The 14045-nt window shown below is 38.3% G+C and overlaps 1 protein-coding gene across 2 annotated transcripts in view; it reads left to right on the plus strand.

Annotated features, from left to right (window-relative positions):
* The window catches only part of LOC125739251 (glutamate receptor ionotropic, delta-1-like), a 186659-nt gene extending 173560 nt beyond the window's left edge, over window positions 1–13099 (plus strand). Inside the window, exons 13-17 of one of the 2 annotated variants that reach the window (XM_049009146.1) lie at window positions 1115–1310; window positions 8452–8618; window positions 9802–10042; window positions 10778–10916; window positions 12369–13099. In XM_049009146.1, the coding sequence (XP_048865103.1) occupies window positions 1115–1310; window positions 8452–8618; window positions 9802–10042; window positions 10778–10916; window positions 12369–12766 (1141 nt within the window). In that variant the 3' untranslated portion in view covers window positions 12767–13099. The remainder of the gene's footprint in view (window positions 1–1114; window positions 1311–8451; window positions 8619–9801; window positions 10043–10777; window positions 10917–12368) is intronic. The other variant, XM_049009147.1, reaches the window with a different exon arrangement.
* The last annotated feature ends 946 nt before the right edge of the window (window positions 13100–14045 follow it).

The following is a 14045-nucleotide window of genomic DNA, read 5'->3' on the forward strand; positions in this document are numbered from 1 at the left end:
TTAACGTTCATCTCTAGCATTAGAAAGTCACTTTCGCCCTTTACTTGCTGGTTTCTAGCCGTTCCTGGCAGTTCCTGCTTCAACTTGTTCTTCTGTTCTGCTGTATTAGAGATTTGGAACCTGGAAGCTACCTGCTGCTCAGCATAGCCTTCTGCCAGCAGATATAGGATTAAACCAGGATTTAAAACTAGGATTAAAAAAGTAATAATAAAATAAATGTATATATAATGATCTCTTCCAGAGCTTTTTTCCAGATTTTTCCAGAGCTGTATAAGATTTCACACATCCTAGCTATTACTGACTACATTTTTAATACTTTTGATAGTCATTATATTGTAGAAACTGAAAGTCATACTGTCACGAACAGTTTTTTGTTCATTTGTTTTTTTCATTTTGATTGTAATTACATTCACATCGTGAGGCTATCAACTGATCTTTTGAATTGTCTATGTTTCAATTACATTGTCTTGTCCCTTTTTATTGTGTTTAATTATATCTCGTAGTAAACCAAAATCTATATTATATAAAGATGTCACAAATGATTAACACTTAATTAAATTGTAAAGTGAATTATTAACTTGTAAAATTTGGTTATAGAATCCTTGAGAGAATTACAGCAGGCTATATTCAACTGCCATGGGGGGTTTAGTACATGTAGTGTATATTTGTGGGATAATTGATATTTCTCAGGTATCTTAATTAAATATTCTTACTTTCAGCGATTTTTTTTGTCAAAGTGAACAGTGAAGGGGAGTGTCTTCTGTGAAAATTTTTATTATTGTTTTATACATTGTATTAATATTTTTTAATTTACACTCCATACTTTTTTGATATGCTAGTTTTAAACGTTTTATTTATGTGAGGGTTGTACGTTTGGATATGTGGAAGTAAATGCATAACCATATATTTTGAATCTTGTCGAACTGTGTTCTGTGGGTTTGTTTTTCATTGAAACCAAATATATATGTGGATGTATTTATGAACAGAGATGAATTAATTTGTTTTTTTTTTTTGTATCCTTCTACTAAAAGGGATTGCTGCCATCTGTCTAACTTTGATTGACGTCACCACAGATGGTTTGTACTTGTCCTAAGAGTTAAATCTCTGTTAACAGCACCTTCCAGGACCTTTCCAAGCAGAATGACCTCACCTACGGCACAGTGAGAAATTCTGCAGTGTATGACTACTTCAAGGCCAAAGGTACAAATCCTCTGGAGCAGGACAGCACCTTCGCAGAACTCTGGAGAACAATTAACAAGAACAATGGGCAGGACCACTCCGTCTCCAGCCCTTCTGAAGGCATCCGCAAGGTATTCTCATCAACGTCGTTACAATATTGGCTTTATTATACTGAAGGTGCTTTTCCTTGCTCCAAGATAAATAATTTTTTATATTTGACCTATAGCATGCCTAATTCTTTGGTATGGGGTTGTTTTCAAAAACCTGACACTTTATAAACATATGTTTATTATATATTGTGCTAATAATTTTCCTTAGTGATATTCTTTTTTTTCTTTACCCTTGTTTATTTTTTTATTTTTAGTGGTATGGAAACGATCAGTTTTCTCATTTTTTTCTTCCCTTCATCCTACACAAGCTCATATTTTAATGGCCCACAGTTCTTTTGTAATCATCCCGTAATTACATATATTATTCAGATTAGCATCACTTCATTGAGTGATGCACAGCCATAATAATCACATTCCCCTCATACAAATGATTCAAATCAATGTAAGGAGGATTATAGTTAAATCTTATTATGAAGCCCCTAAGAAGTATTAGGAGAAGGTAGATTATAACATTACAAATAAGACACTCAGTGACATTTTACTTGTTTTTTACACAGCAGGTAATTACAGTGGAGAAAACAATAGTAATTAAACAGTATAATTACTGATCATCTGTATCATTTTATAAAATGAATTATATCAGATTTTGATCATTTTACATATAGAAGCACACACACACACATGTACTATGTATATATATATATATATATATATATTTATATATATATATATATATATATGAAATATGACTATAAAATATGTGCATAGACATGCATTTTATTATGCAATTTTGTGCATTATATTAATATATCTCATTCATGCTGTATCATTTTCAGGACTGTTTGCGTGGCTGTTTATACTACTTGCTATGGCTGGCAGATTATATTTATATAAAAATATACAACAGTGGAGAAACGGAGCAGATTCTGTGCGTTGACCTGAACAGATGGATATTGCACATCTCATTTTACTGTATAGCTTAATTTTCTTTTGCAGTAATGGGGAAGCCTTGTCATATATAAAGTCTAGTTTCCCTGCATTTTCTTAGAAAAGCATGTGAAGCCAGAGGCCATCATGCACAGAGGAGAACTTTTCTTAGCTATGATGGTAATGCTTTTACGTGCTTTTTTGTTGTTTTCATAGAAACAGGTTCAAAAATCTGTACGCTTTGGATAAGAACCTCTATATATTTTAATATCCATCCATCCATTTTCCAAACCGCTTATCCTATTGGGTTGTGGGGGGTCCGGAGCCTATCCCGGAAGCAATGGGCACGAGGCAGGGAATAACCCAGGATGGGGGGCCAGCCCATCGCAGGGCACACTCACACACCATTCACTCTGACATGCACACATATGGGCAATTTAGCAACTCCAATTAGCCTCAGCATGTTTTTGGACTGTGGGGGGAAACCGGAGTACCCGGAGGAAACCCCACGATGACATGGGGAGAACATGCAAACTCCACACACATGTGACCCAGGTGGAAACTCGAACCCGGGTCCCAGAGGTGTGAGGCAACAGTGCTAACCACTGCACCACCATGCCACCCCATATTTTAATGTAAAAAAAAAATATATATTAATTATATGTGTTTGGTCAGTCCAGCTTAGCGACTGACACCTGGTCAGTACCTCTGATCCAACTCAGAGGCTACGAAGTACTTATGAGTTCTTCCTTAGATCAGTTCTACTCAGGGACGGGAATAGCTCAGTGTGTCTGACTGACTCAGCTCAGAGGTGGCAAAGGGACTTACCAATCTGTTTGATCAATTCACCCCAATGAACTGGTACAGCTCAGCATGTCTGATTGGCTCAAATGGCGCAAGATTATTATGTAGCCATTCATCTCCAATTCAAGCAAGTGATCAGCCGGAATGCTACAGTCGCTAAAATGTATATTAGATCAGCGATTCTCAACCCGTGGGTCGTGACACAAATCTGGTTGATGGCAAGTTCTGAAAGGGTCGCGAGGTAGAGTTGGACATGTAAGCATTATAAAACCAGCGAGGTCCGGTGCTGATCCACAATCAGATTTCCCTGCCCCAGTCCTCAAATGAACCTATATAAATGGGTCTCTACCAATCCAAGAATTTAAATAAATGTAAAATTCACTGGCACATTGAACTAGATTTGTGCCATAGGCAGTATTGGCGTGTAGTAGATCATGTCATTAATTTTTACCGATACTTGATATACGTTGAACAGAGCTGACATGGTAACAGCTGTGCCGCGATGCAAAAGAGGTTGAAAACCACTGGATCACATAATGTTCTTATGCTGCTGCTCTAGTTTATACTAATATAGGTCAGGAATTGCTGTATCAGTCACTACTTAAAGTGGTTTGGCAACTAATTAATTAAAATAATTTATTAGCAATGGGGGGGTGGCATGGTGGTGCAGTGGTTAGCACTGTCGCCTCACACCTCTGGGACCGGGGTTCAAGTCTCCGCCTGGGTCACATGTATGTAGAGTTTGCATGTTCTCCCCATGTCGTCGTGGGGTTTCCTCCAGGTACTCCGGTTTCCCCCCACAGTCCAAAAACATGCAGAAGCTAATTGGAGCTACTAAATTGCCCATAGGTGTGCATGTGTGAGTGAATGGTGTGTGAGTGTGCCCTGCGATGGGCTGGCCCCCCATCCTTGGTTGTTCCCTGCCTCGTGCCCATTGCTTCCGGGATAGGCTCCGGACCCCCCGCGACCCAATAGGATAAGCGGTTTGGAAAATGGATGGATGGATATTAGCAATGGCATAGGAAAATGTTTCATATTGGGGTGGACAGAACTTAATTTAAATACAAAGGTATTTCTAAAGGTGGGACAGATGAAGCCAAATTCAGTTTTAATAAGTTTAATAAGTTTCAGGTATAAATCATATGCTTTGCTATGATACGATTTTATTTTGATTTTCCAGCACAGTTATTCAGTATCTGGCTATATTTGAAATGTTACAATTCAATTGAAATGTTACGATACAATTAATTTCCATTCAGTTATTTGTTATCAATGAAACATTAGCTGATTTTAGTGGAATTTATTTGATTTAAAAAATATGTTCATGTTTTAATTTTTCATTTTATCAACAGAATATGTTGAAAAACCATACATGACTTAAACAATGCCGGCACAAGAAACATTCTGCTTTATATTTTTATTTTAACAACAAAAACCTATTTCTGGATACGTATAACTTACTGTCTGACAACATAAGAACACAGGTGTACTAAACTACGTACAATTGTACTCTAATGCAAAGGGGTATAGGAACCGGAGGGCTGTGTCCTCCCCAATATTTCATTCATCACTTTTAATCAATATATCAGTTGTCAAGGCTACAATATGATTTAATCCACTGAAAGTATGACGATATGCCAAAACGCTGCAAAAAAAAAAGATGTGTGAATCTAGAGACTAACCTTAGTAGAGGGTTGAGACTAAAACTAGGCAATGCCACACCTACAAATACTGTGCTGTTACTCTAGGTACAGTACTGTGCAAAAGTTTTATGCAGTCACAGCAAATGTTTAAGACTATTTATCTGGCTAGTAAGTGTATATTTGCTCAGAAAAAAAAAACAATTTAACGTTAGAACATACGCAAATTAACAGTAACAAAAAAAATAACCAGAATTTCACCTGTTCTCCAAAAAGAAAATCTCATTGTATTGCTAGAATAACACTGCTTTCATTCCCAAACCTCTGCTCAGGGGTATCTCAGGCAACCTGTGTATTTGTTAAACTTCACCACCAGCTCTTTTAATTATACTGAACAAAAATATAAACGCAACACTCTTGTTTCTGCTCCCATTTTTCATGAGATGGACTTAAAGATCTACAATTCATTCCAGATACACAATATTACCATTTCTCTCAAACATTTCTCACAAATCAGTCTAAATGTGTGATAGTGAGCACTTCTGCTTTGCTGAGATAATCCATCCCACCTCACAGGTGTGCCACATCAAGATGCTGATCTGACATCATGGGTAGTGCACAGGTGTACCTTATACTGCCCACAATAAAAGGCCACCCTGGAATGTGCAGTTTTTTGCTTTATTGGGGGTCTGGGGACTCAGAACCGGTCAGTATCTGGTGTGACCACCATTTGCCTCATGCAATGCAACACATCTTCTTCGCATAGAGTTTATCAGATTGTCAATTGTGGCCTGTGGAATGTTGGTCCACTCCTCTTCAATGGCTGTGCGAAGTTGTTGGATATTAGTGGGAACTGGTACACGCTGTCGTATACGCCGGTCAAGCACATCCCAAACATGCTCAACGGGTGACATGTCCGGTGAGTATGCTGGCCATGCAAGAACTGGGACATTTTCAGCTTCCAAGAACTGTGTACAGATCCTTGCAACATGGGGCCGTGCATTATCTGTCTGAGTGGCTGGTCTCAGACGATCTTGGAGGTGAACCTGCTGGATGTGGAGGTCCTGGGCTGGTGTGGTTACACGTGGTCTGCGGTTGTGAGGCCGGTTGGATGTACTGCCATATTCTCTGAAACGCCTTTGGAGACGGCTTATGGTTGAGAAATGAACATTCAATGCACGAGCAACAGATCTGGTTGACATTCCTGCTGTCCGCATGCCAATTGCATGCTCCCTCAATGCTTGTGGCATCTGTGGCATTTTGCTGTGAGACAAAACTGCACATTCCAGGGTGGCCTTTTATTGTGGGCAGTATAAGGTACACCTGTGCACTACCCATGATGTCAGATCAGCATCTTGATGTGGCACACCTGTGAGGTGGGATGGATTATCTCAGCAAAGCAGAAGTGCTCACTATCACACATTTAGACTGATTTGTGAGAAATGTTTGAGAGAAATGGTAATATTGTGTATCTGGAATGAATTGTAGATCTTTAAGTCCATCTCATGAAAAATTGGAGCAAAAACAAAAGTGTTGCGTTTATATTTTTGTTCAGTGTAGCTTAATTAGTTCAATAACACAGTGAGGTATTGACTAGCTAAACAAGGTGTGCATCACATTCCAGTGATGACGGACACAGCAGCAGGTATAAGGGAAAACCAATAAGAGGTTTATCAGATGGAAACAAGAACAGAGCAAACAAAAGCAGACCATGTGGGGTCAAACAAAAGGCACAGCAGGAAAGAGGGGAAACCACTGGAGCATACATTAGGGCAACGTCAATGACCGGACTGGGACGCACAGGCCTGGGAGGCACTCTCATACTGAACTGACGAGGGAGCAGATAAGGGGCAGCTGGAGTAATCCACATGGGGGCTGAAAGGAGAGGTAAGACAAATTATCAACAAGTGTGGCTCCTTAGAGCCACACTAGGGAAAGAACGAGAGGGGCAGGGATGCAGGGCATGACAGTGTTCTAGTGATCAAGTCAAAAGTTACATGGGTGTTTTGGATGGTTGCCACAAATACTGGCATGGCATTAGGATTGGTTTTGAATAAGTTGACACACTTTTACAGACAAAATATCACAGTTTTGCACAGTACTGTAGGTGCTGAAGTAATTACTGTTCTGGTAGTTTCCATAGTTTAAATGTGATAGGGATGTTAGACCTGTATGCACGCCCCCTACTCCTGAATTTAATTAAATTACCTTCTCTGAGTGCTGCATATTTATATTTTATAGTATACTGAAGAATATTGCGCTCTGGGTCAAAACTATATTGCAACATAATTACAGCTGCTGTCTTGCAAACAGAAGGGGAGTAGGTGTCCTGTTCACGGAAGCATTTCTGTAATGCCTTTCTTTGAGAGAGGTATAAAGGAGGGATTTTAAAACTATCCCAATACAGCAATACCTCACATTCATGTGATAAAAAGGCAAATGGCCTCCCCAGTGGTAGCTACCCCAGGTCTGCAGAAGATCTTCAGAGCTGAGCCATTTTTCAGCTGCTCCCCCAGCATGATGGGCAACAGCAAATGGTCTGGCGGAGTAGAGGATCAATGACTTATGTGGTGGAGATTGTGATCAGATAACTGGCGGACATAAGTGCCCTTGGACAACGAAAAACACAAAGGCAGACAGACCCAGCAGAAAACAATATGTTTTGGAGTATGTGTTCACTGTCTACACCCTAGCCAATTAATGCTCTGAATGTGAGCCATTTTGCTGGTATGAGCATCTGTTCAATCTGTTGTGTCCAACTTGTAGCTGATGCCGCTGACTGCTTGTAAGTCATAAAAGGTGTCAGCGTTTCAGCTGCTACAGCGGGTCCTAAAAGCTGTCATTGACCTTAACACCAGGCAGGCAGTGATATTTCAATCTCTGCCTGCAGCCCTGGAGAGCTGCATTGGAAAAGCAAGGTCTATTCCTAGTCTGTGAAACCGCCATAATCACTATGTCAGATAGTGTGAAGGAAAGCTGGGATTCTTGACAGACTAACCCAGAGCCTGGCTGTAGCATTCTGATTCACCTTACCCGTGGACACATTTCAACGGTCTGATGCCTTTACACTATGGTGACAAGTTTGTCTGATGTAGCCGAGTACTTTAAATGAACCCCTGCATCACCAAGAGGGATCTGAATCCACTTCAACTCAGAGTGCAATTCAAGGTACAGGAGTGGCCATATCTGCACCAGCAATGTGAATTGCAATGCAAGGTCTGAAACAGATTATGATTCTTGTTATTCTATTAATCTGATGAAATGAACCGGTTGTTGATACAATAATGCATATTTTCCTTAAATGTGATTCATGTCCAAAATTTTGAGGTTGAACTCCAAGTGTGATAAACATTTATGTAAAATAAGTAAATGGATGGGCGCTCTCTCGTTGTTTGGTTTGATTTCTTTTTTATGTGATTAATTTTGTACCATATCATTGTCTATATAAATCAACATGTTTTATTGTTACACTCTCTGAGATATTCAGTGCAAGTACATAATAGAAATATCATTAATAATAATAATAATAATGATGATGAACAAAAAAAACATTTACCTTGAATGGGATTAATAGTGTAAAATATTTGATCGAACATCTCTTGTCATTGGAATAGAAGTTCGGTCAAATAAAAGAGTAGATAAAATGATGAAAAGCGCATGACCTGTTTTGCATAATGATGCTCTCATAATTCAATCAAGTTATTAAAAAATGTGTTTGTTCCAACCACAGATCATGAAGTATAAAACGATCGTTAACAAACGTAAGGCTGCTTTCTCTTTATCCGGCGCAGGCTAAGATTGAGGCGTATGCCTTTCTGTGGGACATGGCGGTCGTGGAATACGCTGCCCTGACCGATGATGACTGCACCATCACCGTTACTGGAAACAGTGTGAGCAGCAAAGGATATGGAATCGCATTGCAGCACGGGAGTCCATACAGAGACCTCTTTTCCCAGAAGTAAGTCAAGCTTCAGCGTATATTGTCTGCTGCATTTACTACCATACTATTTTGTTAGCTATAATAAGATACTGAATTTTCTTTTAGATATTCCCATTATTTTTGGTCTGGAAATTTGTCCCTACTGGAGTTGTGGGTGGTGAGCTACAAAATCATGAACCTTAAACGGCTCCATAATTTCATCAAGTTGAATTGAAAATGAAGGCAGGGGGATAATTATCTTAACTCTTAAAAGCTTGCAACTCAAATCGTTAAATTAATTTCTTTATGCGATCTGGATTTATCATCAATCATCGCAGCCACGCAGAGCCACAATGCTCCTCTCAGAGACAGAGAGTAAAACATGGTCCTATTAGTGCTCAGTTCCAGGGAGCATCTATGAAGCATCACTTCACTGTAATGTAATAAGGTTGGCGATGCTATGGGTGGTGAAAGACTGAAATGACCAAGTCTCAAAGTGGTTTTCTGCAATACACTGTGCTTTCCCTTTGTATTTTAAACAGCATTTATCTGAATCTGCTCTGCTTTCTGTTGGAAAATGAGGATAAATTATCTTGAAATCCAATCTGCTACATCAAAAATGAACTATAATTTTCAGTACAGGTGGCAAGATTTTGTGAGATAATTGTCTATGAGGTTTGGCAGGTAATTTACTCCTAGTTTTAAGTATTAAATGTAGATTTTGTTATGTTGTTGCTCTTAATGAACTGGAATTATCAGTTTTATTGGACAAAACTATTTCAGTTTAGTAAGCCTAAATATATAGCATGTCATTGCAAGTAATAATAAGATTTATGCGTTTCAATAACATTGTAAAGCTACGTGATTTCATGTGATTTATTTGGCTAATTATGTTTCCTATAATTAATTCACAAATCCACAGAGCTGTGTCTGCAAGCTACTGACGAGGCCTGATGCAACATAATCAGTGACAATCAAAATAACATTTAAAAAATATATCTAGAAAGATGTAAATCAACAAATATGTTTTATTTTAGTGTTACAAAACAGAATGATCTTAACGCAGACATGCAACATGTTTGAGCTTTTTAAATGTGTTTTTTCTTTTAATTCTATACTTTTTTTTTTGTTGTGGTATGATTGATTTATCTTAACCGACTTCTGCGAATTATGTGTCGTCGGCCCCCTGCGCATTTTCACGACGCTCCCTTGATTGTCACAGGATTCTGGAGCTGCAGGAGAAAGGGGACCTGGACATCCTGAAGCAGAAGTGGTGGCCCCGCACGGGCCGCTGTCACCTGGACAGCCAGGCCAGCTCGCAACCCGACAGCCAAGCGCTGAAGCTGCACAGCTTCGCCGGCGTCTTCTGCATACTGGCGGCGGGCCTGCTGCTGGCCTGTCTGGTGGCCGGCTTGGAGATGTGGTGGAGCAGTAATCGCTGCCGGCAGGAGCGGCCAAAAGAGGTGACCGAGCACAGAGCCTGGAGGCCCGATCAGGGGGAAGACACTGCCACACTCTACTTTACGGATCCAGCCGCAGACGCAAGCGTTGATTTAGTAGAGCTTCAGTACACTCAGTTATAGATGTGCTCGGGCAAAACCGCTACTGGTTGCAGTACATCACATTGTTTGTATGGGATATTTCTTGAAAAAGCCAGCATCTTTAATCTTTAATGAGACATTCCTTTCTTTTTCTTAAAGACTTTTTTTTTTTTGTAAGTCTTGTTTGAAAGGAGACAAAAATTGACAATAAACCACCTGGTGGCTGTTTTCTGTGGATCAGCGTGAATCTGTTACCATGATCATTGTTATTATTGCTTTGAAAACACAAAATAGATGCAAGGAAAAGTCAATTACATCGCTTAGACATGCAATGTCTTGAGGACTTTTCTGGAAGTTTCTAACACCGATTCAAGACATTGTAATGGCATAAACACTCCCATGTCAGGACATTTTATTGATCTAAGCTACAGGAGAGAAAGCATTATGACATGGATCCATAAACTAAAGTGTGAGCAAAGAACATTTCTGACTGATCAATCCATCCAGAGACCAGCACAATAAGAGGCTCAGATATGGTATATCAGACCAGTCCATAATCCCTAGTAATTCTCTGTGGACAATTTATTGCCATTACATGTGGACACATTGTAACAAATACTTTTTTCTGTATTTATCATTCTTTATGGTCTCATGCAGGTTACTAAGGATTACAGACTGGCAAGGGTTTCTGGTCCATTGATATATAATGATATTACAACTGCTTCATCGGAAGGGAGGAAGGACATATGGACAGAGAGTGTGAGAGACTGGGATGAAGCAGAAGCTATTGACACAGGTCAGAATAGACCCTTTGGGATATGTTTTGCCAGTTTGACTTAGCAAGGGAATAACACGCAGTCTTGAAGCATCGATGTCACAACAGACCCACAAGTGCTGCTGTCTTTATGCATTCGGCTGGCTGATTGTGACAGCATAACATGATGTTTGCAGTACATAGTCCTTTTTAGATGGTTCTACTGTCTTTATCCTACATATAGTTTAATGGGAAATGGAACACAGGTTCGCAGGTATTTCACAGACCATACACTATTCGTGGAATTTTTTAAACATTTTTTGAATGTCTTTAAAGTTTCAATTTTTGTCCGATTTTTCCAAATAATAATATTTGAGTAGTCTTGTTGTAATTATTTTATTATTATTTTATTATTTTTTATTAGTTGATTAAGACTGCACCTTTATTAAGAACATTTAATCTACAAATTGAATAAGAATATCAAAAGTTTTTGTCTACGATAATCGGTTCCATGGTATTTCAATAGTATCCCTGTTTATTAAAATAGCTGGTCAACATTTTTATATATTAAGAAAGACGTGGATTATTACATACCATTTCTCAACCTCATGGCTGTTATACTGTATGACTAAAAGGTCATAGCCTGTAATTCCTTCAAACACAAACAAACTCCCTCATATTTTACGTACAGGTGACCCTCAACACAGAAAGATTAACTCAACACAGTGAGATGCATGACTAATTTTTTTTTTTTTTTTTTCTTCAAACATTATTGTCCGTAAGTAGATGCTGGGTCTTTGATGTGGTTTGATATATCTGTAAGAAGGTGTCAGTTTTATAACAGGAAATTATGAACACAAATACAATATTGCATTTAAAATGTTAAAGAAAAAAAAAACATTTTAGCTATTTATCAGTGGTATGTTAATTACTTTTGACTTGTTATTTAAGGAATTTAATTCAGTTTGTTTTTTTTTTATTCACTATAAAATGTTTTGACTCATACATTAAATCTAATATTTTTTTAACAGAAAAGTTAACTTTTTAACAGAAATTCTGTTGAGGTTTTATTTTGTATAAAATTGATAATTAAATACAACTTCTTAATTGTCATTTCTCATTTCTCATTTGTTGTTGTGTAACAAATGATATGCACAGCACATTTTCTATGGTATATGATCAGCCAAGTCATATAGGTACAATCTGTAATTTGTAAGTATGAGTAAATATACATACATATATTGTAACTGTATGATTAGTATGTATATATGAGTATTTTGTAAAAAAAAAAAAAAAACTCTAAAACAAATCTGATACAATAAGATAAATCAAAGAGAATATGTAGCTATATTTCAGAATAAATCTGATTATTTTTAGTACTTTTTGAAGAGGCAACATAGGAATTGCATGAAACCTCAGTGTCTGACTCCTGCTTTGACCAGCTGGTCTCAGCCTGTCTGTCCCTCCTTTTCTCTTTTCTCTTTCACCTTGTAGGACAAAGAGGTGAATCTGGAGCAGGTACATCGGCGTTTGAACAGCATTATGGACGAGGACCTCGTGCACAAGCAGATTCCCACCCAGTCTATCGAGATTTCTGCGTTGGACATCGGCAGCATGCCGCCCAGCCAAGCTCTGGAGCCAGGCCGGGACTTTCCGGGCACAGGGCTGTCTGTGAGCACCTTCCTTCCGGAGCAGGCACCTGGAGTAGGCAGGACGCTGGCAGACGGTCCTATCCGAACACTTCCCCTCTCTCACAGGAGCTCCACCATTCCCTCCATCCCATGCAAACACAGATCTCCCAACGGGGGTCTCTTCCGCCAGAGTCCTGTCAAAATGCCCATGCCAATGTCTTACCAATCAATGCCCAGAGGACACATCCCCGAAGCCATTGAACTCACACATGGGACTTCTATCTGATTTTGTCCAATCATTGTTCTGACCTGATTCAGATAGAGGAGAAGAAGAAGATGAAGGGGCGTATATTAAAGAATAAGAAAGTCAGCATTTTTAACAAAAATTTAAGTTACAGTATAAAACAGAAAATTTGTTGTACATATCTGTAAATAAAGACTGGGGTGAGGTACAAAAGTGTATTTTGAATATTCTCAGTTTTTGAAGTTGAGTTAAAAAAACAAAAAGAGTAAAAAAATTAAAATGACTGTTTGAATGGCTTTGTAAATTTTGTTCTATATGAATAAAGATGCACATTCCTTGTGGTTTTCTAAGTGCCAAATAAAAGATGTCTATCGATGATTTTTAAATGAATATATTCCTGTAATGAAGGTAATTTATTGTTTTTAATGAAAAAAAAAATACAATTTACAACACAAACAATGCAAAGGGCTGACATCAAGACTGTGTATGTTGATCATAATTTAACATAATTTAACATAAATTTAACATCAGTGCCTCAGGTATACAGACTAATTTCACCTGTGCTAAAATAAGAGCTACTAATTTATTATAAATTAAGTGGAAGACTTCTGCAACACCAGCTTCAACAGGAACCACAATTAAGTGCGTGGTTAGACAGTCTTAATATCTTAAGCATTCATTCTTCAGCTCATGAATCTGGAAAAACCTCTTTTTAACCTCTGTGACACTTAAGTCACTAAAGATGGACAGCACCTGCTATGAAATTTCTTTCCACTTGAGGCTCACTACTGGTAACAGAACTGTTGGCAAATTTCTTTAAGGAAATATATCAGATGACAGGTTTTGTGATTTTTTTCTCCTCGCTGCCATTCTCTTTGCTTTTGCTTGTGGAAATTTACGCAGCAGCCAAATTACCGGCTAAAACAAATATTTCTTTTGTCTATTTGATTATTATTGAGATATATGTGTCCAACATATCTCTGCACATTGCAAATCAACTGAGGTTTTCTTTCTCTTTAAATTATCAAAATGATGGCACAATCCTCATTGTCTTTGTATTCTCCAGCCTAATATGATCGCACACTTCTTCTTTCAATGTTGGTGTTTGGTCGGGGAAATTCAATTTGCCACCCATGTATGCATTGTATACTCAGAAAGAAATATACAACACACAAACTGCCAGACCAAACATAGTTGTATTTTTCAGTCTGTTTTACCTTGAAACCACTGTTCATTGGTATGCACATTTATAGTGTCAGATCATATTTCACAATGAACAGGCATGATTTGTTTTTG

Source organism: Brienomyrus brachyistius, chromosome 3 (genome assembly GCF_023856365.1).
Source record: "Brienomyrus brachyistius isolate T26 chromosome 3, BBRACH_0.4, whole genome shotgun sequence".
Taxonomy (NCBI): domain Eukaryota; kingdom Metazoa; phylum Chordata; class Actinopteri; order Osteoglossiformes; family Mormyridae; genus Brienomyrus; species Brienomyrus brachyistius.